Source organism: Oncorhynchus tshawytscha, linkage group LG24, assembly GCF_018296145.1.
Source record: "Oncorhynchus tshawytscha isolate Ot180627B linkage group LG24, Otsh_v2.0, whole genome shotgun sequence".
In the NCBI taxonomy this organism is placed as follows: Eukaryota; Metazoa; Chordata; class Actinopteri; order Salmoniformes; family Salmonidae; genus Oncorhynchus; species Oncorhynchus tshawytscha.
In genome coordinates this window covers 17,980,164-18,007,435 of record NC_056452.1, presented here as the reverse complement: position 1 = coordinate 18,007,435, position 27,272 = coordinate 17,980,164, and the positions used below count along the sequence as shown (strand labels likewise).

General features: G+C 43.9%; 1 protein-coding gene across 2 annotated transcripts in view; it reads right to left on the bottom strand.

The window, feature by feature from the left end:
• Positions 1–27,272, bottom strand: part of LOC112223514 (zinc transporter ZIP11) — a 132,433-nt gene that overhangs the window by 102,347 nt on the left and 2,814 nt on the right. For both annotated transcript variants that reach the window (XM_024386569.1, XM_024386570.1), the window contains exon 4: positions 8,826–8,984. In XM_024386569.1, the coding sequence (XP_024242337.1) occupies positions 8,826–8,984 (159 nt within the window). The remainder of the gene's footprint in view (positions 1–8,825; positions 8,985–27,272) is intronic.

The following is a 27,272-nucleotide window of genomic DNA, read 5'->3' as shown; positions in this document are numbered from 1 at the left end:
TGTGTGCTCTAGGGCAACAGTGTCTAGAGGGAATTTGTATGTGTGGTCCTGGCAACTGGACCTTTTCAAATCAAAATCAAATCTTATTTGTCACAGACATGGTTAGCAGATGTTAATGCGAGTGTAGCGGAATGCTTGTGCATCTAGTTCGACAACGAGTAATCTAACCTAACAATTTCACAACAACTACCTTATACACACACACACGTGTAAAGGGATGAAGAATATGTACATAACGGCATAGGCAAGATGCAGTAGATGGTATCGAGTACAGTATATACACATATGAGATGAGTAATGTAGGGTATGTAAACATATTAAGTGGCATTGTTTAAAGTGTCTAGTGATACATTTTTTACATACATTTTTCCAATATTAAAGTGGCTGGAGTTGAGTCAGTATGTTGGCCGCAGCCACTCAATGTTAGTGGTGGCTGTTTAACAGTCTGATGGCCTTGAGATAGAAGCTGTTTTTCAGTCTCTCGGTCCCTGCTTTGATGCACCTGTATGGACCCCGCCTTCTGGATGATAGCTGGGTGAACAGGCAGTGACTCGGGTGGTTGTTGTCCTTGATTATCTTTATGGCCTTCCTGTAGCATCGGGTGGTGTAGGTGACCTGGAGGGCAGGTAGTTTGCCCCGGGTGATGCATTGTGCAGACCTCACTACCCTCTGGAGAGCCTTACGGTTGTGGGCAGAGCAGTTTCCGTACCAGGCGGTGATACAGCCCGACAGGATGCTCTCGATTGTGCATCTGTAAAAGTTTGTGAGTGCTTTTGGTGACAAGCCGAATTTCTTCAGCCTCCTGAGGTTGAAGAGGAGCTGCTGAGCCTTCTTCACCACGCTGTCTGTGTGGGTGGACCAATTCAGTTTGTCCGTGATGTGTACGCCGAGGAACTTAAAACTTACTACCCTCTCCACTACTGTGCCGTCGATGTGGATAGGGGGCTGCTCCCTCTGCTGTTTCCTGAAGTCCATGGTCATCCCCTTTGTTTTGTTGACATTGAGAGTGAGGTTATTTTCCTGACACCACACTCCGAGGGCCCTCACCTCCTCCCTGTAGGTCGTCTCGTCGTTGTTGGTAATCAAGCCTACCACTGTAGTGTCGTCTGCAAACTTGATGATTGAGTCGGAGGCGTGCATGGCCACGCAGTCGTGGGTGAACAGGGAATACAGGAGAGGGCTCAGAACGCACCATTGTAGGGCCCCAGTGTTGAGGATCAGTGGGGTGGAGATGTTGTTACCTACCCTCACCACCTGGGGGCGGCCCATCAGGAAGTCCAGTACCTAGTTGCATAGGGCGGGGTCGAGACCCAGGGTCTCCAGCTTGATGATGAGCTTGGAAGGTACTATGTTGTTAAAATGCTGAGCTGTAGTCGATGAACAGCATTCTCACATAGGTATTCCTCATATCCAAATGGGTTAGGGCAGTGTGGTTGCAATTGCGTCGTCTCTGGACCTATTGGGGCGGTAAGCAAATTGGAGTGGGTCTAGGGTGTCAGGTTGGGTGGAGGTGATATGGTCCTTGACTAGTCTCTCAAAGCACTTCATTATGACGGAAGTGAGTGATACGGGGAAGTAGTCGTTTAGCTGAGTTACCTTAGCTTTCTTGGGAACGGTAACAATGGTGGCCTTATATGCGTCGTGGGAAGTTAGAATAACAATGATCCAGGGTTTTACCAGCCCTGGTAGCACAATCGATATGCTGTTTTCAGATTAGCCTTGTTAAAATCCCCAGCTACAATGAATGCAGCCTCAGGATATGTGGTTTCCAGTTTACATAGAGTCAAATAAAGTTTGTTCAGGGCCGTCGATGTGTCTGCTTGGGGGGGAATATATGCGGCTGTGAATATAATCGAAGAGAATTCTCTTGGTAGATAATGCGGTCGACATTTGATTGTGAGGAATTCTAAGTCAGGTGAACAGAAGGACTTGAGTTCCTGTATGTTGTTATGATCACACCATGTCTCATTAATCATAAGGCATACCTCCCCGCCCCTCATCTTACCAGAAAGATGCTTGTTTCTGTTGGCGCGATGCGCGAAGAAACCAGCTAGCTTTACCGACTCCGATAGCGTGTCTCGAGTGAACCATGTTTCCGTGAAACAAAGAACGTTAGTCTCTGATGTCTCTCTGGAATGCTACCCTTGCTTGGATTTCATCAACCTTGTTGTCAAGAGACTGGACATTAGCGAGTAGTATGCTCGGGAGCGGTGCGCGATGTGCCCGTCTCCAGAGCCTGCCCCTTTTACGGCGTCTTTGTTTTGGTTCGCCGGCAGGGATCCGATCCATTGTCCTGGGTGGTGGGAAAAACACAGGATCCACTTCAGGAAAGTCGTATTCCTGATCGTAATGATGGTGAGTTGACGTTGCTCTTATATCCTCCCGACTGTATGTAATAAAACCTAAGATTACCTGGGGTACCATGTAAGAAATAACACGTAAAAAAACAAAATACTGCATACTTTCCTAGGAACACGAAGCGAGGCGGCCATCTCTGTCGGCGCCGGAAGTATTTTTTGGAACACCATTATTTTTGTCTTACTGAGATTTACTGTCAGGGTCCAGGTCTGACAGAATCTGTGCAGAAGATCTAGGTGCTGCTGTAGGCCCTCCTTGGTTGGGGACAGAATCACCAAATCATCAGCCAACAGACATTTGACTTCAGATTCTAGTAGGGTGAGGCTGGGTGCTGCAGACTGTTCTAGTGCCCTCACCAATATCTACCTACACACACACAAGTTTGGGGTCACATACAAATGTCCTTGTTTTTTTTAAGAAATGCACATTTTTTACATTAAAAGAACATCAAATTGATCAGCAATACAATGTCGATGACTATTGTAGCTGGAAACGGCAGATTTGTTACGAAATATCTACATTGGCATACAGAGGCCCATTATCAGCAACCATTACTCCTGTGTTCCAATGACACACTGTGCTAGCTAATTCAAGTTTAGAATTTTAGAAGGCTAATTGATCATTAGAAAACCCTTTTGCAATTATGTTTGCACAGCTGAAAACTGTTGATCTGATTAAAGAAGCAATATCTGGAGCATCAGCATTTGTGGGTTCGATTGCAGGCTCAAAATGGCCAGAAACAAAGACCTTTCTTCTTAAACTCGTCAGTCTATTCTTGTTCTGAGAAATTAAGGCTATTACATGTGAGAAATTGCCGTACAATGTGTACAGCTCCCTTTACAGAACAGAGCAAACTGTCTCTAACCAGAATAGAAAGAGGAGTGGGAGGCCCCAGTGAACAACTGAGCAAGAGGACAAGTACATTAGAGTGTCTAGTTTGAGAAAGACGCCTCACAAGTCCTCAACCGGCAATCGAACCCACAAATGCTGATGCTCCAGATACTCAACTAGTCTAAAGGCCAGTTTTATCGCTTCGTTAATCAGATCAACATTTTTCAGCTGTGCTAACATAATTGCAAAAGGGTTTTCTAATGATCAATTAGCCTTTTAAAATTATAAACTTGGATTAGCTGACACTACGTGCCATTGGAACACAGGAGTGATGGTGCTGATAATGGGCCTCTGTACATATGTAGATATTCATAAAAAAATCTGCCTTTCCAGATACAATAGTCATTTACAACATTAACAATGTCTACAATGATTTCTGATCCATTTTAAGTTGTTTTAATGGACAAAAAAATTTGCTTTTCTTTTAAAAACGAGGGCATTTCCAAGTGACCCTAAACCTTTGAACGGTGGTGTATCTTGAAGAGGGTGGGACTTAAGCTGCATCCCTTTCTCAACCCACGACCCCGTGGAAAGAAATGTGTTTTTTGCCTATTTAATCCGCACACTTGTTGCTTGTGTGCATTGATTTTATAATGTTGTAAGCTTTTTTCCCCCAACACCACTTTCCATCAATTTGTATAGCATGCCAAATTGATTCAAAAGCTTTTTTTAAATCAACAAAGCACAAGAAGACTTTGCTGTTGTTTGGTTTGTTTGTTTGTCAAATAGGGTGTGCTAATTTGATATTTGCTCAGTGCATTGTTTTCACTGAGGAAATGTATGAGTCTGCTGTTAATTCTCCCTCTCCCTGTTCCCCCAAAGTGTCTGCAATTCTCATCCATGGCTGCACAAACAGAATTAAACACCATGCCTATTGGCCACAGTATGAAAAAGCTGCTGAGACAGATAGGCAAGCAGACCTGCCATCACCCCTGCTGTCGTTCCAAGTGACCCGTCCCTTTGATGGTGTCAGATGGGAGAGCACATTACGTCCTTTAGGGGTGGACAGGGAAGCAAGCACTGCCTGCTGTGTTAAAACAGGCTGATTAATTCAGGTCACAGTTTAGTAATGAGGTCAGTTTTACCATTTCATGAAATTAATAAAGCCTATCTAGCCTCCACAAACAAACCTGTTGAAATATTCCTATTATGTTACAGGCTATCCAAGCAACACCTCATCTCAGGGTATCCCCATCACAATAATTAGCACTATAGTCAACCTACTCCTCTCACAAATTACATTCTCTCTTGTTAGGATTGTCTTCTGAAACGGCCAATTCTTACTCTGAGGGTTCTGTAACGACGGTAACCCGCTGTGTCCCTCTGAGGTTGTGGCTGGAACCGGGTCCACCCGTAGCTCTGCTGAGGGCCTGCCTCCTCACCAGGAGTCCTGCAGAGCTGAGAGCCTTGGTATTTCAGAACATAAGGCTGTTTGTTATATACCTAATGGCCACACCTGCACTATATGACATTATACTAGGGCCCACAAGAGTGATGTATACATTTCATTTTTAATATGACAACTAGGCTAACAAAGCAAGTTATGCTTGTTTCATTCAGATGTTTCTTATTCATCTTTATCTTTAGGTTCCGTGGTTGCCAACCTTGGGTTATTTACTCCTGCTAATTTAATATTTAAATTGTTTTTGTGTGTACACATTTTACTTCAAACTTAATGTAGCTTATCAAGTCTAGATTGTAGATATCCTGAAATCCTATTCCGAAAATGCTAACCTGGACAATTAAACCAACTTCATCAACCTGCTTCAATATCCCAGAGCTACTCACTGATATTCTTAGGAAGTTTTCAAAAGATGCGGACACCCATTACTTTGTCGTTGCCAGAGGATGCCAGAAGACGCCGGAAAGGGAAGCGAGCAGGTCGTAACTCCCGGGATATTCAAACTATTGTTGGAAATAAACTCTCCTCTGAGTGGCCATGAACTTTAAACAATGCACTCCACCAAAACTTAATTCACATCCAGACCACCACCCACAAGAACCCAGGACAATTTACCAAGCTAAAAGCCATGCGTCGTGAAAGACATTTTATTCTAACCAGACTGCTCATCTTAAAAAAGAAAACCCAAAACAGTGGCACAGACAAACAGGTGGCTGGAATGAAAAAAGGACCCTCTCTAAAAATCAATATTCCTGACTATGTTCAAAACAACAAAGTTGGAATAGCAAATTAAATTAAAACAACCGGATGACTCAGGTCAGCCAATCACTAACCCCTGTGGACACAACAACCCTATCAGCCTTCCTACCTATCCCGCAGCGTCTCCCGGAACTCAAACCCAGGGAGGTGTATGATAAGCCGCGTGTGGTAAAAATCAACAAAGCCCCCAGCCCCGACGGCGTGCCACAGCGGATCCTACAAGAATTCGCATGCAACGTCTGTGACATCCTCAATTCTTCACTCCAGCTAGGTGAATTCCCCTCCCAGTGGAAAGAAGCCACAGTCCTGCCCATCCCCAAGACCCACCCTCCGTTGGTCAACTAGCTACGGCCAATATCCCGGACACCACAACCACCAAAATTGCTGAGAACGTCGCTGCCACCTGGATGAAAGAAGACATAACACCCAACATAGACAGTTTGGAAGCCGACCAGAAAGATCTTCCCACGCACTCGTTACCCTCCTGGACTGTTTATACAAGCAATCAAACATCCCATCACCCATAACCACCCTCATCACCACTGACTTTTCCAAAGGCATTTGACAATTTATTTATTTTTAAATCGACCACACCGTAACCATTGAATGCCTAATCCAACTGGGTGTCAGACCTGCCCTCAAAGCAGCCAACAACAGGTACGCTACCAAGACAGTCTCTCAGACTGGCGGGCAGTGTGGATCAAGGAACGTCCCTCTCATCCTCTCATTCTCATCTTCCTTGCGGTCATAGACAGTGTAGCCTGGGATGTTGACAATAGGTGGCAATATGTTGACGATCTAAACCTGGTCCACACGTGTACAACAGGAAACATCAGCACACCGCAGCAGGCCCTGAAACTTTGACACGTGGGTTCATGTAAGCAGAATGTTACTGAATCCTGCCTCTCCGGATCGAGGGCCAGAATCTCAAAGTATGTGAGTGTGTGAATATTTTAGGGGTAATTGTACAGGAGGACTTGCAATGGGGGCGAGCAGGTTCTTACTATGGTAACCAAGAGGAACATAAAACTTCTCCTTCAATTCCTTAAAAAGGTTTGATTTGTCACAGGAAGACCAGATGAGCATTTCCACAGGCAACATACGCCCCACCCTGGAGAATCCCGCTCCAGCATGGCACAGCTCACTGACCCAGGCCCAGTCTGATGACCTGGAGCATATTCAAAAGAGAGCATGCCGCACCATCCTAGGAGAATAATCCAGTTATATTGAGGCACTTCAGACCCTGTCCCTACCCTGGCTTCATGAAAGACCAGACACAACTCTGCATCGACTTCGCTGTCAGCTTCAGAGACTGGCTACCCCCCTGACTCGAACCAAAGCGACAGCCAAGACAATCGCAGCCAAAACAAACTGACCATAACAAAGTGTAGAACTGAACAGTACATGAAGTCAACAATCCCACATTTCTGCTCATTGATTAATGAGTCACTTTAAGACTACAAGACATGATCGATGTACATTTTTTTTACTCTTAATTTTTTTTTATGTGTTGCTCTTATCCATTAATAGGTTGTATGCTCATGGATTACAGTTTGTATTGAATGCTATGAGTGTAAAAAATGTTGTAAAAAAAAAAGTTGGTTAAGATCTCAATTTTCCTTTCAAATAAATGACCAGATAATGTGTTGCAAGAGAAAGGAGAAGCTTTCAGTGGTCTCTAGGTGTAGTCATGGGTATTCATCAAACGCTGGGGTATAAATATTCTGAAAGTCAACACTGTCGGCGATCAACAGGGTACTATCGTAAATACGGGCAACAATGACTTGGCCTAAACATTCTGACCATTCATTTTCAGAAGAGACAGGCACCCGAGAGACGGCAAACATGGAAGATGTAATCTGTTTGAGGGGCTGAACATGTTGTCATTGTTACACTCAGCCCTTGCTGTGGATGGGAACTAATGTTATCTCCCATGATGCAACACTCCCATTGTGAGGGGCAAAATCCTGTGACCCGATTTGTAACTTGTGCACAGCTGTGGTTGCCATGGATACCACTAGACATGGGGTAATTAGTGTGCTTATTACACAGGTGTGATAAGAAGCTAACATCATAGAAACTCCAGTCAACCCAGCTACCTGGCTGGATAGCTTAATCAAGTCTAGAAGGATGTTCTTTTAGAGAGGAGAGGTGTGCAGAGGTGAGCAGATGTGCAATACACAAAATAGCCTGAGAATAAGATGCAGGCCTAGCTATTGTTTGACCAGGTCCAGTTAAGTCAGTAGCATCTCCCTGACAAAGAGCTTGCCTTCAGATACTGAGATACTGTGCCTGGTCCTATGACACTTAATCCTGCAACAGCTTGCTCCACCATCACCCAACCTCCTGACGTTTGTTTCCCCTTATCCTAGAGACGCTGCCGGCACGCAAAAGACCGGGACTAGGGAAACTGTAGCTTTGATAGCGGAGAGAAAACGAGAGAGATAGATGCAGAGAGTTCCAGGAACAGGGCAGCGCTTATCACCAGGTTGAAGGGGTTCAGCAAGGGGTTGACAGACACGGGCGATGTTGCTGCTAGGCTAGCACTGCCTTCTCTAGTTTTCTGCTCTTCCCTCTCTCATTCAGGGCCCAGTGTTTGCTTAGGAGCCAGTAAAAGTGACACCAGCAGCTGTCCAAACAACCCGGTCCGACCCCCAATGGGGGCACCCTGGCCCCCCGCCAAGACCCCACATCTCCCCTCCCCATTTCTACACTGCTCTGTCCTCCCACTGTCCACACTGGGGAAACTAGAGATGAGGAGGAGCAGGAGGAGAAGGTAGAGGAGGTCGAGAAAAAGGAGGAGCAGCAGGAGGGGAAAGGAGAAGATGGTGAGGACCACTGTAATGATTTGTGATTATGTCTAATCACTGTGGAATAATGTGGGGTGTTAGGATATAGTTTAACAAATGGCATACTTTCAGTTTAGCTTACTTCAATTGACCACCAACTGCATCCTATTTACATTTTTGATAAATTGATCAGTGGTACTCCCACTGATCTAGTGCAGAACAGAAACCACTGTATTTAACAGTATCAAATAACCTAATTTCCCATCTATATGGGAGCATCCACTGCCATGTAAAAAATAGGTTGTTGTGACTGGGTGAAGCAGAAAACCTGTAATTGCCTGAGTGATTACACTTAAATGGGCTTCAAACCACTCTCACGGCACTACTGTCTGGAAAGACCAGGCCAGCAAATTGTGGCTTATAACTTACCCTCTCTCCCTCCATCCCTTATCCTGTACTGCCTACACCACATTTCCAACAGGTAGGCCTATATTACCTGTGGTTTATGCACAATTTAAACAGTGTATTGAGGCCAATTTTTTAGGCTATTGTGTTTGACATGGCATGTCAGAGTGCTATGTGTGTGTGAAGAAATATCCTCTCTGGGAGGCTGCAGCAGGACTCACCAGAGCAGGCATCATGAGGTCAGCCAGGTACACGAAGGCCGCTCCCAGGGCGAAGCCCACCGCCACGGGGACAAAAGCAAACGAGCCGTACTTCCCCGAATCCTCCGCCATGTCTATGGCCGGAGCCAGCAACGACCAATAGGACGCCGCCAACATCACCTGAGGGAGAAGCAAAAAGGAAGTCACAGTTAGTGGGAATTATTATCTGCTGTGTTCAGTGAGTCAGCCTTCAACTCCGAGTGGGGACGTTCAGTTGGCGTCAAAACACCCCAGTGTTCACCAAAACAGAAAGACGATAGAAAAAGTCCTTGGAGGATCTCACTCTTTTGGAACGGAGATGTTGTGGAATGATAAAGGTGACCGCATTCCCTCAGAAACATTTGGAATGAGGGCATGAATTGAATGCAGTAACACAAATAACGAAAGGGGGCAGAGGGCAAAAAATAAACGCCTTCAAAATTGAAAAAAGGCCTGAAGAAATCTTGCTAAAGAGATAAGACTCCAAGTCTGCAACTGTGACTCAGTGGACAGTTTCCTTTGAGGTGTGAATTTTGAGTGGACAGTAACTGGAAGGGAAGCACAATTCTCCTAGACTTCGTCACTGGAGATGTCTCAGTTTACCCATGGAAGATTTGATTTCACACACACACACACACGCCCCCAATAGTCGTCTGGAATACGTCACACACGCACCTATATGCCTTGGCACTTTCCACAGTACACAGGGGTGGATGATTGAATAATGCATACACGTCTGGGGTTTCGGCCCTCGCTCCTCCTGAGCCATCGGGGAGTGTGAGTGTGTACACTGTACTGTTCAGTTCAAAGGGAACCTCCACAAAAGCCGCCAGCCTCAGAGCATCCAACACACTACTTCCCAATAGCTTGATCAAAGACTCATTAATTCAACCTTCCACTAGGGCACAGCAGAGGAATAATGAGAAGCAAAGCCCACAGAGAGGAGTGTGTGTTGAGTTTCGGTCTCACCAATGGCCTTATCCCAGCTCCTCTGGGAACAAGAAATAATAGCATTGGATAGCACCCATGGCAAAAACAGGATTGGTCACCAGCCGACTCGCTTCAGGCAACGGATTAAGACCTAATTCGGAGTCATCGATACGACTTGTTTGTTCATAGTGCCACCGGTACCGGCAGTGGGCTTAAATAATGTCCCTATTTAAAGACTGTTCGCAAGCAAGGACATTGCAGTGGTCCTATAAAAACACACATCCCATCATGCACTTCTCTGCCTAATGAGGTGAGGCTTATAGGTCGATTAGAGGTTTGTGATCATGTTAATTATCCTCAAACTGGAACAATTATCATTTACATACTAAAACACACGACACAGCTGCACTAGTGAGAAAAGGCAAAGCAATCCCTTGTGTGGAGCTCACTAATGTTCTGACTACAACCATGGTATGATTCATATCATCTGACTTCATGCACCCCACTAGCTGCTACCAAAATAACTCAACACTTAGTATTGTCATTCCATGCGCATTGCCCTTCGTACGCATTTAGACAGTGAAGCTACCATTTTACATGCGTCTCTTTACTCCAGCATTTTTGAATTTGAGATCAAATGTTTCATATGAAGCGACAGTTTAGAATGTCACTTTTTATTTTAGGGTATTTCATACATTTATTTTTTACCGTTTAGAAATGTACTTTAAATATCTAGTCCCCCTCATTTTGGGGCGGCAGGTAGCCTAGTGGTTAGAGCGTTGGGCCAGTAATCGAAAGGTTGCTGGATCGAATCCCAGAGGTGACAAGGTAAAAATCTGTCGTTCTGCCCCTGAACAAGACAGTTAACCCATTATTCCCCAGTAGGCAGTCATTGTAAATAAGAATTTGTTCTTAACTGACTTTCCTAGTTAAATAAAAGGTATAAAAAAATTGATAATGACATAAGTATTTGGACAATATTCAAGTCGTCAAAAGTGGGAGGTATTTGATCCCATATTCCTAACACCCAATGACTACATCAAGCTAGTGACTCTACACACTAGCTGGATGCATTTGCGGAGGGGGATATTTTAAGATAGTTTTTGAAGAGGTAGTGTTTCAGGTGCATTCGGAAGATGGGCAGGGACTCTGCTATTCTATCTTCAGGGCGAAGCTGGTTCCACCATTTGGGTGGCAGGACTAAGAAGAGCTTGAACTGGACTGAGTGGGAGGTTCAAGAGACCAGAAGGTGGCAGAACGGAGTGCTCGGGTTGGGGTGTAGGGATTGAGCAAAGCCTGAAGGTAGGGAGGGGCAGTTCCTCTTGCTGTTCCGTAGGTAATCACCATGGTCTTGCAGTGGATGCGAGCTTCAACTGGAAGTCAGTGTGAGGAGGAGTGGGGTGACATGGGAGAACTTGGGAAGGTTGGACACCAGGCATGCTGCAGAGTTCTGGATAAGTTGCAGTGGTTTGATGGCACAAGCAGGGAGCCCAGCCAAAAGGGAGTTGCAGTAGTCTAGACAGGAGAAGACAAGTGCCTGGATGAGGACATGCGCCACTTCCTGTGTGAGGTAGAGTCGTACTCTACGGATGTTGTAGAGCATGTACCTCATTACTTTGATGTTGCAGAGAACGACAGGGTGTTGTCCAGGGTCACGCCAAGATTCTTTGCACTCTGGGAGGGCGACACTGTGGAGTTGTCAAACTTGATGAAGAGGTTTTTGAGCGGGCAGGCCGTCCCCGGGATGAAGAGCATCTCTGTCTTGTCGATGTTGAGCTTGAGGTGGTGGGTCGACATCCAAACTGAGATATCTTAACTAACAAAAGTGGCCACATCTCTCACAAAATCTGATCAAAAATTAAATTACGGATAATTATAAGGGAGCAGGAGAATTTAAAAATTGGCTACAATAATTACAAGGACTTTTCAAGCACCAAATTGAGGATTTTCAAGCTAGGCTATTCCAGTACTCGAAATTCATGTTGAAGTAGGCTACTTCAAGCCCCTTGTATTGTTTAAAACTGCAGGACTAACATGTCAAACAAAATGTATGTTATTTCATTAACAGATCATGTTGTGATTATGCCCATTAGGCTATGTATGCTGAACAAAAATATAAAACACAACATACAAAGATTTCCTTATATGAACTAACTAAATCAGTCAATTTAAATTAATTAATTAGGCCCTAATATATGGATTTCACATAGAGTTGATCAGGCTGCTGATTGTGGCCTCTGGAATGTTGTCCCACTCTTCTTCAATGGCTGTGCGAAGTTGCTGAATATTGGCGGGAACTGGAACACGCGGTCGTACACCTCAATCCAGAGAATCCCAAACATGCTTAAATGGGTGATGTGTGGTGAGTATGCAGGCCATGGAAGAACTGGGACAGTTTCAGCTTCTAGGAATTCTGTACAGATCCTTACAACATGCGGCCGTGCAATATCATGCTGAAACGAGACGGCGGCTGATAAATGGCACGACAATGGGCCTCAGGATCTCGTCCCGGTATCTCTGTGCATACAAATTGCCATCGATAAAATGCAATTGTGTTCGTTGTCCGTAGCTTATGCCAGCCCATTCCATAACCCCACCACCACGGGGTACTCTGTTCACAACGTTGACATCAAATCAAATTGTATTAGCCCCATGCGCCGAATACAACCTAACATTTAAGTGTTTATTTACAAGCCCCTAACCAACAATGAGTTTAAAAAAAATATGAATAAGAAATAAAAGTAACAAGTAGTTAAAGAGCAGCAGTAAAATAACAATAGTGAGACTATATACAGGGGGTAACGGTCCAGAGTCAATGTGCGGGGGCACCAGTTAGTCGAGGTAGAGTTATTAAAGTGACTATGCATAGATAAAGACAGAGTATCAGCGGCGTAAAAGGGGTGGGTGGAAATGGCATTTAGTCTGGGTAGCCATTTAATTAGATCTTCAGGAGTTTTATGGCTTGGGGTAGAGGCTGTTCAGAAGTCTCTTGGACCTAGACTTGGCACTCCAGTACCACTTGCCGTGCGGTAGCAGAGAGAACAGTCAATTGACAATTTTTAGGGCCTTCCTCTGACACTGCCTGGTATAGAGGTCCTATTTGGCAGGAAGTTTGGCCCCAATAGTGTACTGGGCAGGACGCACTACCCTCTGTAATGCCTTGCGGTCGGAGGCCAAGCAGTTGCAATACCAGGCAGTGATGCAATGCTCTCAATGGTGGAGCTGTCAAACCTTTTGAGGATCTGAGGACCCATGCCAAATCATTTCAGTCTCCTGAGGGGGAATAGGTTTTGTAGTGCCCTCTTCACAACCTTCTTGGTGTGCTTGGACCATGTTAGTTTGCTGGTGATGTGGACACCAAGGAACATGAAGCTCTCAACCTGCTCCACTACAGCCCCGTCGATAAGAATGGGGGCGTGTTCGGTCCTCCTTTTCCTGAGGTCCACAATCATCTCCTTTGTCTTGATCACGTTGAGGGAGAGGTTGTTGTCCTGGTACCACATGGCCAGGTCTCTGGCCTCCTCCCTATAGGCTGTTGGTGATCAGGCCTACAACGGTTGTGTTGGTAGTTTATGATGCAGTGCATCTTCTCATCTACTGTACCAGATTTATAGATCCAGGATTCTTACAAGGTTCAATGTCTAATTGAACTAATTAATGCATAATATGTGGTAAAAAGGCAACTAACACAGGCATAAATGCAACGACAGAAAAGTACTGTTTTATTTCACACGATTTTTGACAAATCCATAAAGACACCAACCATAAGAAAGGGTTAAACATATGTTTTCAATAAAATTAAAATAAAAAAAATCTGGAAATTTCTTGAATATATCTACACTCAGCAAGAAAAGAAATGTCCCTTTTTCAGGACCCTGTCTTTCAAAGAGAATTCGTAAAAATCCAAATAACTTAACAGATCTTCATTGTAAAGGGTTTAAACACCGTTTCCCATGCTTGTTCAATGAGCCATAAACAATTAAAGAACATGCACCTGTGGAGCGGTCGTTAAGACACTAACAGCTTACAGACGGTAGGCAATTAAGGTCACAGTTATGAAAAATTAGGACACTAAAGAGGCCTTTCTATTGACTCTGAAAAACACCAAAAGAAAGATGACCAGGGTCCCTGCTCATCTGCATGAATGTGCCTTAGGCATGCTGCAAGGAGGCATGAGGACTGCAGATATGGCCAGGGCAATAAATTGCAATGTCTGTACTGTGAGATGCCTAAGACAGCGCTACAGGGAGACAGGACGGACAGCTGATGGTCCTCGTAATAGCAAACCACGTGTAACAACACCTGCACAGGATCGGTACATCCAAACATCAAACCTGCGGGACAGGTACAGGATGGCAACAACTGCCCGAGTTACACCAGGAACGCACAATCCCTCCATCAGTGCTCAGACTGTCCGCAATAAGCTGAGAGAGACTGGATTGAGGGCTTGTAGGCCTGTTGTAAGGCAGGTCCTCGCCAGACATCACCGGCAACAACATCGCCTATGGGCACAAACCCACCGTCTCCGGACAAGACCGGACTAGCAAAAAGTGCCCTTCACTGATGAGTCGCGGTTTTATAATCACCAGGGGTGATGGTCGGATTTGCGTTTATCGTCGAAGGAATGAGCGTTACACCAAGGCCTGTACTCTGGAGCGGGATCGATTTGGAACTGGAGTGTCCGTCGCGGTCTGGGTCAGTGTGTCACAGCATCATCGGACTGAGCTTGTTGTCATTGCAAGCAATCACAACGCTGTGCGTTACAGGGAAGACATTCTCCTCCCTCATGTGGTACCCTTCCTGCAGGCTCATCCTGACATGACCCTCCAGCATGACAATGCCACCAGCCATACCGCTCGTTGGGTGCGCTATTTTCTGCAAGACAGGAATGTCAGTGTTCTGCCATGGCCAGCGAAGAGCCCCGATCTCAATCCCATTGAGGACGTCTGGGACCTGTTGGATCGGAGGGTGAGGGCTAGGGCCATTCCCCCCAGAAATGTCCGGGAACTTGCAGGTGCCTTGGTGGAAGAGTGGGGTAACATCTCACAGCAAGAACTGGCAAATCTGGTACAGTAGATGAGATCCACTGCAGTACTTAATGTAGCTGGTGCCAACACCAGATACTGACTGTTACTTTTGACCCCACCTTTGTTCAGGGACACATTATTATATTTCTGTTAGTCACATGTCTGTGGAACTTGTTCAGGTTGTCTCAGTTGTTGAATTTTGTTTTGTTCATACAAATATTTACACGTTAAGTTTGCTGAAAATAAAACGCAGTTGACAGTGAGGACGTTTCTTCTTTTGCTGAGTTTATGTTCCCCACTTATATCTTAATGCAATGATATTTAAAAAATGTGCAGATTATTATCAATGACTTATCAACAGATGTAACAAGTTGTCCAGTGTAGGAAATCCTCACTGGTACACTAGTTTATAGAAAAGACCCATAACAGTGTAGATTACTACACTGTAAGCTGTAAAAAAAAAAAACATTTTTAGTGTAACCTAACTGAAACCATAGTTAAGTGTTTGTGGACACCGCCCCCCAAAAAATCAAAAGCGATTTTTATTCATCATGGTTTAAAAATTGCAGATCGAGTAAAAAAATACATATAACAATTATTGGATAAGGAGGTCCAAACAACACATTTCATTACAAAGGGGAAAGAATCTCAAACATAGCCAGCGATAGTATCTGGTCATAACGGGAAGAAAATATTCACTATCTACTGACTCATACTTCCAATAATGGGCTGAAAATAACCCAATGAGTATCAAGTAAATAAGATGGCCTTGGTTACATGGCCACAGAGATGACAACAGTGTCTGCACAAAGAGACTCATTTCTGTCGTTTCAATTAACCCACTGTGGCCTCCCCTGAACTCAGCTGCCAATGAACTACCTCTGTGCTCCATCCAGAGAGCACCAACCCCAACCTGAACCCCAGCTAAACAGGTGTGAGATTGTCATTCAAATAAGGTGTGACCAACCAGTCTTCAGTGTTGTATCTAAACCACATGATCTTGGGTGAACTCAACTAGATGAACACTTGTAGACTGTCACACTCAATGCCAACGCTCTTTAACCACCCTAAAGACTTACTGTAATAGGACCTCTCCCTCATATAGAGGTAGTCTAATAACCTAATTTAAGAGTTTGGGCTGTAGGTCATAATTCATCTTATTAACGGGTGTGCAATGTGTTAAAACTTGAACAGGCTGGGGCTCTGAGCTATTGGCTGGGTTTGTCTGACATCTGCATATTTATCCAATTATTACGCTCAGTTTTTTTCTCCAAATGGAGCCACCAGGTTTAAAGTTAACTTCTGGGAGACAAAAAGCCTTGATTTGTTATTGATGACAGCCATTATTCCATCAACGGCTGGATGCGAGAGGCAAGCTTCAACAGGCAGCTCCGTCAGTCAGTCTGTCCGGGTGAGTGATTAGTTCTTCACAATATGGAGTTGGTTTTTTTTGTGTTACCCTGACTTCCTTCCTGCTGCATCAATTATTTAGATACCTAGTCTCGCTCTCAGGTTTTGGGGACTGAAAAAGTGAACACTGAGGCTTTTCGTTGACAACTACCATTATCAGCAACAGAGGCTCCACTGGCAATAGCAGAGTAACCTGTAATTATGACTTGCCCAGGCATTTTTCCTCACCCTGGGTGGAGGAAAGAGTGCACATCTCCACAGTATATCTGGGGTCAATTATATAACTCAGATAAGGTTTTAGGGACTGAACAATGAATGCGCTCTTCCTCATTGCCTTTCATCAAAGGGGCTCCACTAACGATGATGACAAAGTCACCTGGTTGAACAAATAGATATTTTCGCAATTATTATTTCAATGTGATATTCTTCCTCACCCTGGGTGGAGGATAAATGGGGTCAATTATATGTATAAATCTGGGGTCAATTGCTCAGTCAGTTACACCACACAGCAAAGAGGTCTCCTTGTCATGGAGGTCTTGGCAAGAAATAGATGATTGGGTTGGAATCACCTGTTGCTCAAGGACAGAATGTAGTCTGACGTGTGTAGCGGCATAAATCAGTCCCCTATTGGTAATATGGCTCTGGTCTCCCTGGGTCGGACATCTTAGGAAAATTGGCAATTCCACCTGAGCTTTTAGCTGCCAATTACAGTGTCTTAGACTTGGTCTGGGGTCCGGAGACTAGGGAGACGTAGGCTGTATTAATTTCCCCCAAGAGATCTCACGGCCTTATGGCTTACACAAAAAAAAGCCATCCGAGAAATTGAGCTGCGACAGTGGAGTCCTCGAGATTTTGAAGCATGGGTGACCTTCCTGTACGATCCGGAGCCGAGCGTCATTTCTCTCTCAGCCTAAGGTCTCAACAAGCATCAGGTATCAAGGTGAGAATAATGGATGCTAGTTTAAGAGGTTTGATACACTGATACAGTGTTGCGATGTAGCTATGAAAATAGCCAGTGATAATGCCTATGATCAATCCTATCACGAAGATATCATTCTTTGAACAAACTTGTGTTGTATGACTGAGCTGCACATAGCTTGGTTGCCACGTTGATCGCACTTCAGAGGGCATGATACAGTGCTATGAAAAAGATCTCTACTTTTGCATATTTTGATACTGAATGTCATCAGATCTTCAACCAAAACCAAATATTAGATAAAGTGAGCCTGAGTAAACAAATAACACAACAATTAAACTTTTTTAATTGATTTCAGAAACAAAGTTATGTAACACCCAATGCCCCTGTGTGAAAAAGTAATTGCCCCCTTACACTCAATAACTGGTTGTGCCACCTTTAGCTGCAATGACTCCAACCAAACGCTTCCTGTAGTTGTTGATTAGTCTCTCACGTCACTGTGGAGGGATTTTGGCCCACTCTTCCATGCAAAACTGCAGTAACTCCACGGCATTTGTGGGTTTTCAAGCATGAGCTGCTCGTTTCAAGTCCTGCCACATCATCTCAATTGTGGTTAGGTCTGACTAGACCATCCCGAAACTTCAAATGGTGTTACTTTTTTAGCCATTTTCATTTTCAAGCCATTGGATCCTTGTCTTGCTGCATGATGCAGCTGTGCTTCAGCTTCAGCTCACAGACAGATGGCCTGACATTGTCCTGTAGAATTGTCTGACACAGAGCAGAATTCATGGTTCCTATATACATATGGTTGCTGCAGGGACTTCCATTCAGTCACAAGAGCATTAGTGAGGTCGGGCAATGATGTTGGGCGATTAAGCCTAGCTCGCAGTCGGCGTTCCAATTCAATTCAATTCATTCCAAAGGTGTTCGATGGGGTTGAGGGCAGGGCTCTGAGCATGCCAGTCAAATTCTTCCACACTGATCGACAAAAAATGTCTGTATGGACCCCACTTGTGTATGGGGACATTGTCATGGTGAAACAGGAAAGGGCCTTTCCCAAACTGTTGCCACAAAGTTGGAAGCACAGAATCGTCTAGAATGTCATTGTATGCTGTAGCGTTAAGATTTCCCTTCACAGGAACTTGGGGGCCTAGCCTGAACCATGAAAAACAGCCGCAGTCACCTGGAAATGCATTCCAGGTGACTACCTCATGAAGCTTGTTGAGAGAATGTCAAGAGTGTGCAAAGCTGTCATCTTTGAAGAAAAACAAATCAAAATACATTTTAGATTTGATTAACACTTTTTTGGTTACTACATGATTCCATGTGTGTCATTTCATAGTTTTGATGTCTTCACTATTATTGTACAATGTAGGAAATAGGAAAAATAAAGAAAAACCCTTGAATGGGTAGGTGTTTTTCTCCCTATTTAAGGTCCCACCAATCTCCTGTGATAGAGAGAGAGATATCCTCATTATTGTTCCGCTACTATTTTTCCTTTAGTTTATTGAGCACATTTTTTTTTTACCTACTTTTTTATTAACTCTACATTGTTGGTTAAGTAAGCATTTCACAGTAAGTTTTACACCTGTTGTATTCGGCGCATGTGACAAACCAAATTAGTTTTTCTCATTTGATGATCACACCTGCCGGTGTGCACTTCCTTATAGTCAATGTCCACCTATCTATCTATATATCTTTACCATCTACCTCGTTCAACATCAATTGAAGGAAGGACATTCAGAATAGAGAAGCTTGCCTGCTGAGCAGTCTCAGTCATGGGTTATTTGAAAATCTGTATGATATGTCAGTGCACATCACATCTCAGGATATTGCACAATTAGGCCTAGCAGTCAGGATTGATCTGGCTTCTGCATGTGGAGAAATCCATTTTTTTTCAAAAGCATCCCTTATTTTATGGATATCCGAGGCTTTCCACTCTGTTCCACATCAACTAAAAAAAGGAACAAACTGTGAATAATCCAGAGTTCAAACAGGCTATTCAATCTTGATAGCGTTTATGGACTGTTGTTTACTGAGGCATGAGGCAGAAGAACCAATGACCTATATCACATTGTCTCTGAATAGGTCAAAGAATCCATTTATATGCATTTTTTATGTAGGAGAAAACTGAAAGGACTGTTCAAGCCGCAAGGACCTGGTGTACGATAATGATCATGAAAATTCCATACGTTCTTCGACATACGCCGACGATGAGCATTCTTGAAGCAATCGACATTGGTCAACAAACTCCAACAAAAATGTTGAGAACTTTGTTTTGTTTGTTGAACCTAACGAAGCCAATGGGTGATTAAGAAAAGTTACAGTAGTCTTCCTGGAAAAGTTATAACTTTGTGAACGGTCACAGATGTCTGCCTATCTGGTCCAGTAGTCTGCACATGTCCAAGTCTACAGCTATGCTAATTCGAGTCTGCCGGCATAACTTGGGAGTATCCGTGACCATAATGTATGTGAGTGTGAGATAGGTCTACACAATGAATTTAATTCAGCTCGAAATGATCGGACATGTGCAATATCAATATTGCGATTTTCTCCTTTATTTGACACTCCATTAATACAACAGAAACGAGACTACAGTACCTCCTCCAATGAGATATGCTACACTCTGTTCATTTGCTCTCGACACGCACAGAGGACGCTGACCAATCACATACTGGCCAATCACAAACATCCCCGTTCAGAGAGTGCAGTTAGAGGCTGGTGAGGAGAGAAAGGGTTCTACCTCAGTAAACCTGGGAAACATGAGTGCTGCGAGTGCTAACGAGATCGATTTGGTGCCAAAGTAGAGCGCATCTTCAGTGGTGTGGCAGTTTTTCAGCTACAGGCAAAACTACACTGCTCAAAAAAATAAAGGGAACACTTAAACAACACAATGTAACTCCAAGTCAATCACACTTCTGTGAAATCAAACTGTCCACTTAGGAAGCAACACTGATTGACAAATTTCACATGCTGTTGTGCAAATGGAATAGGCAACAGGTGGAAATTATAGGCAATTAGCAAGACATCCCCAATAAAGGAGTGGTTCTGCAGGTGGTGACTACAGACCACTTCTCAGTTCCTATGCTTCCTGGCTGATGTTTTGGTCACTTTTGAATGCTGGCGGTGCATTCACTCTAGTGGTAGCATGAGACGGAGTCTACAACCCACACAAGTGGCTCAGGTAGTGCAGCTCATCCAGGATGGCACATCAATGCGAGCTGTGGCAAGAAGGTTTGCTGTGTCTGTCAGCGTAGTGTCCAGAGCAAGGAGGCGCTACCAGGAGACAGGCCAGTACATCAGGAGACGTGGAGGAGGCCGTAGGAGGGCAACAACCCAGCAGCAGGACTGCTACCTCCGCCTTTGTGCAAGGAGGAGCAGGAGGAGCACTGCCAGAGCCCTGCAAAATGACCTCCAGCAGGCCACAAATGTGCATGTCTGCTCAAATGGTCAGAAACAGACTCCATGAGGGTGGTATGAGGGCCCGACGTCCACAGGTGGGGGTTGTGCTTACAGCCCAACACCGTGCAGGACGTTTGGTATTTGCCAGAGAACACCAAGATTGGCAAATTCGCCACTGGTGCCCTGTGCTCTTCACAGATGAAAGCAGGTTCACACTGAGCACGTGACAGACGTGACAGAGTCTGGAGACGCCGTGGAGAACGTCCTGCTGCCTGCAACATCCTCCAGCATGACTGGTTTGGCGGTGGCTCAGTCATGGTGTGGGGTGGCATTTCTTTGGGGGGCCGCACAGCCCTCAGGAGATCCCTCAGGAGACCATCCGCCACCTCATCAGGAGCATGCCCAGGCGTTGTAGGGAGGTCATACAGGCACGTGGAGGTCACACACACACACACACACACACACACACTACTGAGCCTCATTTTGACTTGTTTTAAGGACATTAAATCAAAGTTGGATCAGCCTGTATAGTGTGGTTTTCCACTTTAATTTTGATTGTGACTCCAAATCCAGACCTCCATGGGTTGATCAATTTTATTTCCATTGATAATTGTGTGATTTTGTTGTCAGCACATTCAACTATGTAAAGAAAAAAGTATTTAATAAGAATATTTAATTCATTCAGATCTAGGATGTGTTATTTTAGTGTTCCCTTAATTTTTTTGAGCAGTGCATGTCAACCAAATGCAAGTGCTGTGCAAAAAGTGCCTCGCGGCGACAAGTATATTGAATAATTTGAAGAACCATCCCGCACTTTATGACGATTGCATGGGGAGGGGGAGGGGGACGGACGGACAGCACCAAAGCCACTCAGCCACCCATCTTAAACAGGAATGCCATTTTGCGTCGTCAAAAGAATATCATCTCGCAGTCACATAGGTGATAGCCAAAGACATGATTCCTATTTACACAAGTCAGCAAAGACGGCTTCAGCAAGATGACAGACACGCGGAACAGGATATACAAGATTCCATCTCGCACATATTTCTCCAAAGTCACCATCCCAACACTGTATAACAAAATGAAGGGAAAAGTTAACAGAGCGTGTTGATTATTACGCGACGACAACAGACCTTGGGTAGAACAGGCGAGCCCTACAGTACAGTAGTTTGAAACTGAAAGGCTGGTGCTTGCAAACATCACAGGCTACTTCCCCGGAGATCACACGGGAGAAAACATCGCTCTGGGGTTGAGAGAAGCTTTAGCCCCCTGGGGCCTGAATGAGGAGCAGCACGTGTGCATAACGATAACGGCACAAACGTGGAAAAAGCCATCGCATTGAACGACTAGCCAGACTCCAATGTTTAGTACACAGACTGCACCTGCATCAGTAGGCTACGTGTTACATGTTAAGGCCATGTAAATGATTGAGCCTACACAACACAACCATAAGCTTCTTATTCCATCTGAATGAGTAAGTGCTGCGCTTATAGCACATTATATTTTGATGATCATGCTAAACATTTCTGTTTGTTATGTAGGTTTAATAATCCTATCTATTATTATATGTCTAACAATGTTAGAAACTATTTGTTTCATTTGGTTTTGCGTTCAGTTAGCACAGTGTGTATCAATTCATATTAACTAATTTTAGTCACCCTGACACTTGTTTTTACCATGTCTGATGGAAAAGTTTTCACCTCAGTGTAACCCTGCAATTAATTGACCATGTTCTACCTTTGTTGGCTAGTTAATACACTATAATGGCAAAGGCATATTCACAGTCGACCTAAATCAAAGTAGTTAATACACTATCATGGCAAAGGCATATTCACAGTCGACCTAAATCAAACCAGGGTCGTGTGCAGTCACTGTAGTGAAGGATCTTCCCATAGACACCACAAGTTGAGCTTTGAATAGTTTATCCCTGCTTTCCTATAAAACATCATGTTTGTTTATCTGTACAAGTAACACAAATCTGAAAACGTCGCTATTTCAAACACAATGGGTAACAGTCTTTGTCGGAGCCTAAAAAAGGTCCAAGGACAATAAGCAGCCAATTTCAGAAAGTCCGTCTAGAACTCACGGAAGTTGGAACTGATAAGGAACGAGACATGATTCATCTTTAGCACTAAAAAATATTGCTGTTTCATTCCCCATTTCATTTATTTCTATATATTTTGATTAATTACAAGGCGCTGAAGACGATTAACATATCCTACTCTTATCAGAATGTAATTCTCCTTCGCATGTGCTGGAATAACCACATTCCTCAATACTATGCATGTTCCTTGACTGCATTCTTTCTCCCACACTAGGCTTTGTATGCACCCAGTCATATCCACTGGAGTAAAAAGCAAACGCATTGTAAGAATATCCGTCAAACAACAATCCAATCATGCGAAGTCAGTGCGAAATTCATTCATTTCAAATTCAATTTTGCACCCAGTGGACCGTTACAATATCGCCTACTATATCACGTCAGGTCATCAATGATTCAATTTCAACCTCGGTTCTTTCTTTAGTGTCGTTCACTCTTTCCTACAGATGTCCTCTCTTAATTTGACCAGTTTCTCACAGCAGGAAAATAATCCTGCAGCAACAGGACATGTGAATTATTATGTGGATTACAATTAAGGGATATTTTTGTATTGGGTTGATGCTATTTTCGTTCGGGAAAATCCAGTCTGAAATGTTATAGTGGAAATTATAATCTTTAGAAGAATTTTTAAACCTCGGAGCCACTACACGTTTGAATTTCCAGCAGCGCAGGAAAATTCTCTGCAAGAAAAGAGTGATCAAATTAAGAGAACGCAAACATCTCTTTCCCATCTCATTCTGTTATTATAGATGTTTCTTCTAGACAGGAACTTGTGTTTCTATAGACAGCTCCCTCCTAGGTCTAATGCAGATGCCTCAGAAGCCACATTTCTCCTGAGCGAAGCAAAGGGAATGCCATGCATGACACCTGAATAAATAAAGGAACTTGGCCAACTTCTTACCTGAAACTAATCTCTCCCTCTCCATATGTAGTGTTTGTGGACACATACATGACATTTAGAAAATGCTAACTGACTCCGTGCCAAATTAGGTGGACGCCAGAAAGATGAACATTTAATGTTGATGCACATACATAGCTGGCACGGGAGCTGGACAAAAAGAGAACAATGTCAATAAAATAATAAAAAGGTACTGATTTCAGCTCCCCTAAACTTCAATCTCATATTTCTTATCTGCAGTCTCCCTCGTACGTTTTCTCTATTCATAGCTAGGGACATTGTTGCAGTAGCGGTCACCTCTCTGGTATAGCCTTGTATCTATTTGTGACTCACCTACTTCTGACAATCCTTTCTACTATCTTTGAGCTCACCTTTCCCCCCATCCAGATTCCCTCATCTCCCTGAGGGAGAGCTCACCTTTCCCCCCATCCAGATTCCCTCATCTCCCTGAGGGAGAGCTCTCCATTATACTCAGGAGGTCTTTGTCTCAGATCAATAGTCCCTTTAAAATTCCTCTCCACCCTTAGGCAGTCACGACTCCACACTCACCACCGACTGACTGCACACACCAGCATCTCTTAAATGAGCATCTGTAGGATAAGGATCTCTCTCTCCTTTACACACACACACACACACACACACACACACACACTTGCTACCTGAGCCTCTAAAATAACGAGGAAATGCAACCACTCCAAAGAAGGCGACATAAACACAGTGGTGTTCTACTGTAAACTTTCTACAGATGCTTGTCTGAATACAGCCCTTTGGGTTGTGTCTAGTCTGCGGTTTATTTGTTATGACTTAAGAGACCAGTGGGACTAGTAACAACAGAACCGCACTTCCTTCAACCTGGTCTCCTCCCATAGGGACCCGCTCCAAAGTAAAACACAGCATATGACTTTGTTTGCCAAGACTAGCTAAATGTCTATGCCACGGTCCAAGATGCAAGACTTCACAGCCAAATTTAAAAGCTGGGAAGAGCAGCAGTAAAGATGGAGAAAGCAGAGAGGTATGGTACTGAACCCCTCAGCAAAAAAACTATTCCCAGCGCATTTCAGGGACTGCGTGAGCTACCTGTGAGCATCAGAATACAAAGTGAGTGAGGCAGTGGAGGAGCAGATGTCTACAACAGACTTTAATGAACAGAACCCCACTGCCTGTGAGAAGGTCACCATGAGGAGGAGTGACGAATGAGAGCGGCAGGTAGAAGCAGCTCTCGGCCTTGCCTCTGCAGAGGGCAGGACTGGAGGATTGTATTTGCATTTTGCCTTGTAATGTTATTACTAAATTCCCTTCCAGACCAGACACTCCTCAGTCACCACAAGCCAACTGTTACATTCTACTCTGATAGTACTGAGGAGTCAAAAATATTCCTAAAGAGAAAAGTCCTAAAGTTAACCAGCAAAAGGAAAAGTAGCTGGTACAAACATACTCAAAGTTTGCAGCTTATTTTCAGGTATTTTTCTATACTCCGTGTAGGCTAATAGTTTAATTCATGTTCATAGTGATCAATCAACTGCTCCTTACATCCTCCCTCAAAAACAGCTCAGATCTAGACCATAGTTGGGCCCAGAAATAAAGCGAAGCCAGTTCAGACCGGAAACCTGAGTGTTTGATATCATCAGCTGATATTGGGGCGGCAGGTAGCCTAGAGGTTAGAGCGTCGGGCCACTGCCCAAAAGGTTGCTAGATCGAATCCCCAAGCTGACAAAGTAAAAAAAAAAATCTGTCGTTCTGCCCCCGAACAATGCAGTTAACCCACTGTTCCTAGGCCGTCATTGTAAATAAGAATTTGTTCTTAACTGACTAGTTAAATAAAGGTTAAATAAAAAATATGTAGCTATGATGTGCTCACTCCCTGAAGTTTATGGTAATGATTTAGGTTTGATATGGCAGTGAGCTACCCTGAAGCTGCAGAGCCTAAAGTCAAGACTTAATGTATTGTCATGTAAAAAATGGTTCAACTGTTGTGTTTTCTGTGTTTTTGAAAATCCAGAACATAAAAAAAAAAAATTGTACCCATTTGTATGAATTATTTAATAAACTCATACTTTATGATTAGGCCAAGAATAATGGATTGCTGCTGTGAACTTAACTCTCTGAAACCATAGCGGCCACATGGCTCTCTTGATTTCATTTTAATCAAATCAGTATATTAATGTTACTTAGAAAATACAATTATTTGGGGAGAGAGATACTTTTACTAGAAATGTTCATATAATTTCCAGTTTCCCCATGGCACCTACTAAAGGTAGACTTCTTTCAGGGGACCGGAGCCCTAGGACCATGCCTCAGGACTACCTGGCATGATGACTCCTTGCTGTCCCCAGTCCACCTGGCCGTGCTTTTGCTCCAGTTTCAACTGTTCTGCCTGCGGCTATGGAACCCTGACCTGTTCACCGGACGTGCTACCTGTCCCAGACCTGCTGTTTTCAACTCTCTAGAGACAGCAGGAGCGGTAGAGATTCTCAATGATCGGCTATGAAAAGCCAACTGACATTTACTCCCGAGGTGCTGACCTGTTGCACCCTCGACAACTCCTGTGATAATAATTATTTGACCATGCTGGTCATTTATGAACATTTGAACATCTTGGCCATGTTCTGTTATAATCTCCACCAGGCACAGCCAGAAGAGGACTGGCCACCCCTCATAGCCTGGTTCCTCTCTAGGTTTCTTCCTAGGTTTTTGCCTTTCTAGGGAGTTTCTCCTAGCCACTGTGCTTCTACACCTGTATTGCTTGCTGTTTGGGGTTTTAGACTGGGTTTCTATACAGCACTTTGAGATATCAGCTGATGTACGAAGGGCAATATAAATACATTTGATTTAAATTGAATCAGTGTTTGTAGTGGTGGCAACAATACCTTACATAAATATTCTTCTTCTTACATTCTACAAGACATAGGGGAGTATAAATCAGATGCATAATTAAGATCACGAATCTGAGAGGGCCTCCCGAGTGGCGCGGTGGTCTAAGGCATATACAGTGGGGCAAAAAAGTATTTAGTCAGCCACCAATTGTGCAAGTTCTCCCACTTAAAAAGATGAGAGAGGCCTGTCATTTTCATCATAGGCACTTCAACTATGACAGACAAAAATGAGGGGGGAATTTTTTTTTTTAAATCACATTGTAGGATTTGTAATGAATTTATTTGCAAATTATGGTGGAAAATAAGTATTTGGTCACCTACAAAGAAGCAAGATTTCTGGCTCTCACAGACCTGTAACTACTTCTTTAAGAGGCTCCTCTGTCCCCCACTCGTTACCTGTATTAATGGCACCTGTTTGAACTTGTTATCAGTATAAAAGACACCTGTCCACAACCTCAAACAGTCACACTCCAAACTCCACTATGGCCAAGAACAAAGAGTTGTCAAAAGACACCAGAAACAAAATTGTAGACCTGAACCGGGCTGGGAAGACTGAATCTGCAATAGGTAAGCAGCTTGGTTTGAGGAAAGGGAGAATGTCATATGGAACCAAAATATAACTTTTTGGTAAAAACTCAACTCATCATGTTTGGAGGACAAAGAATGCTGAGTTGCATCCAAAGAACACCATACCTACTGTGAAGCATGGGGGTGGAAACATCATGCTTTGGGGCTGTTTTTCTGCAAAGGGACCAGGACAACTGATCCGTTTAAAGGAAAGAATGAATGGGGCCATGTATCGTGAGATTTTGAGTGAAAACCTCCTTCCATCAGCAAGGGCATTGAAGATGAAACGTGGCTGGGTCTTTCAG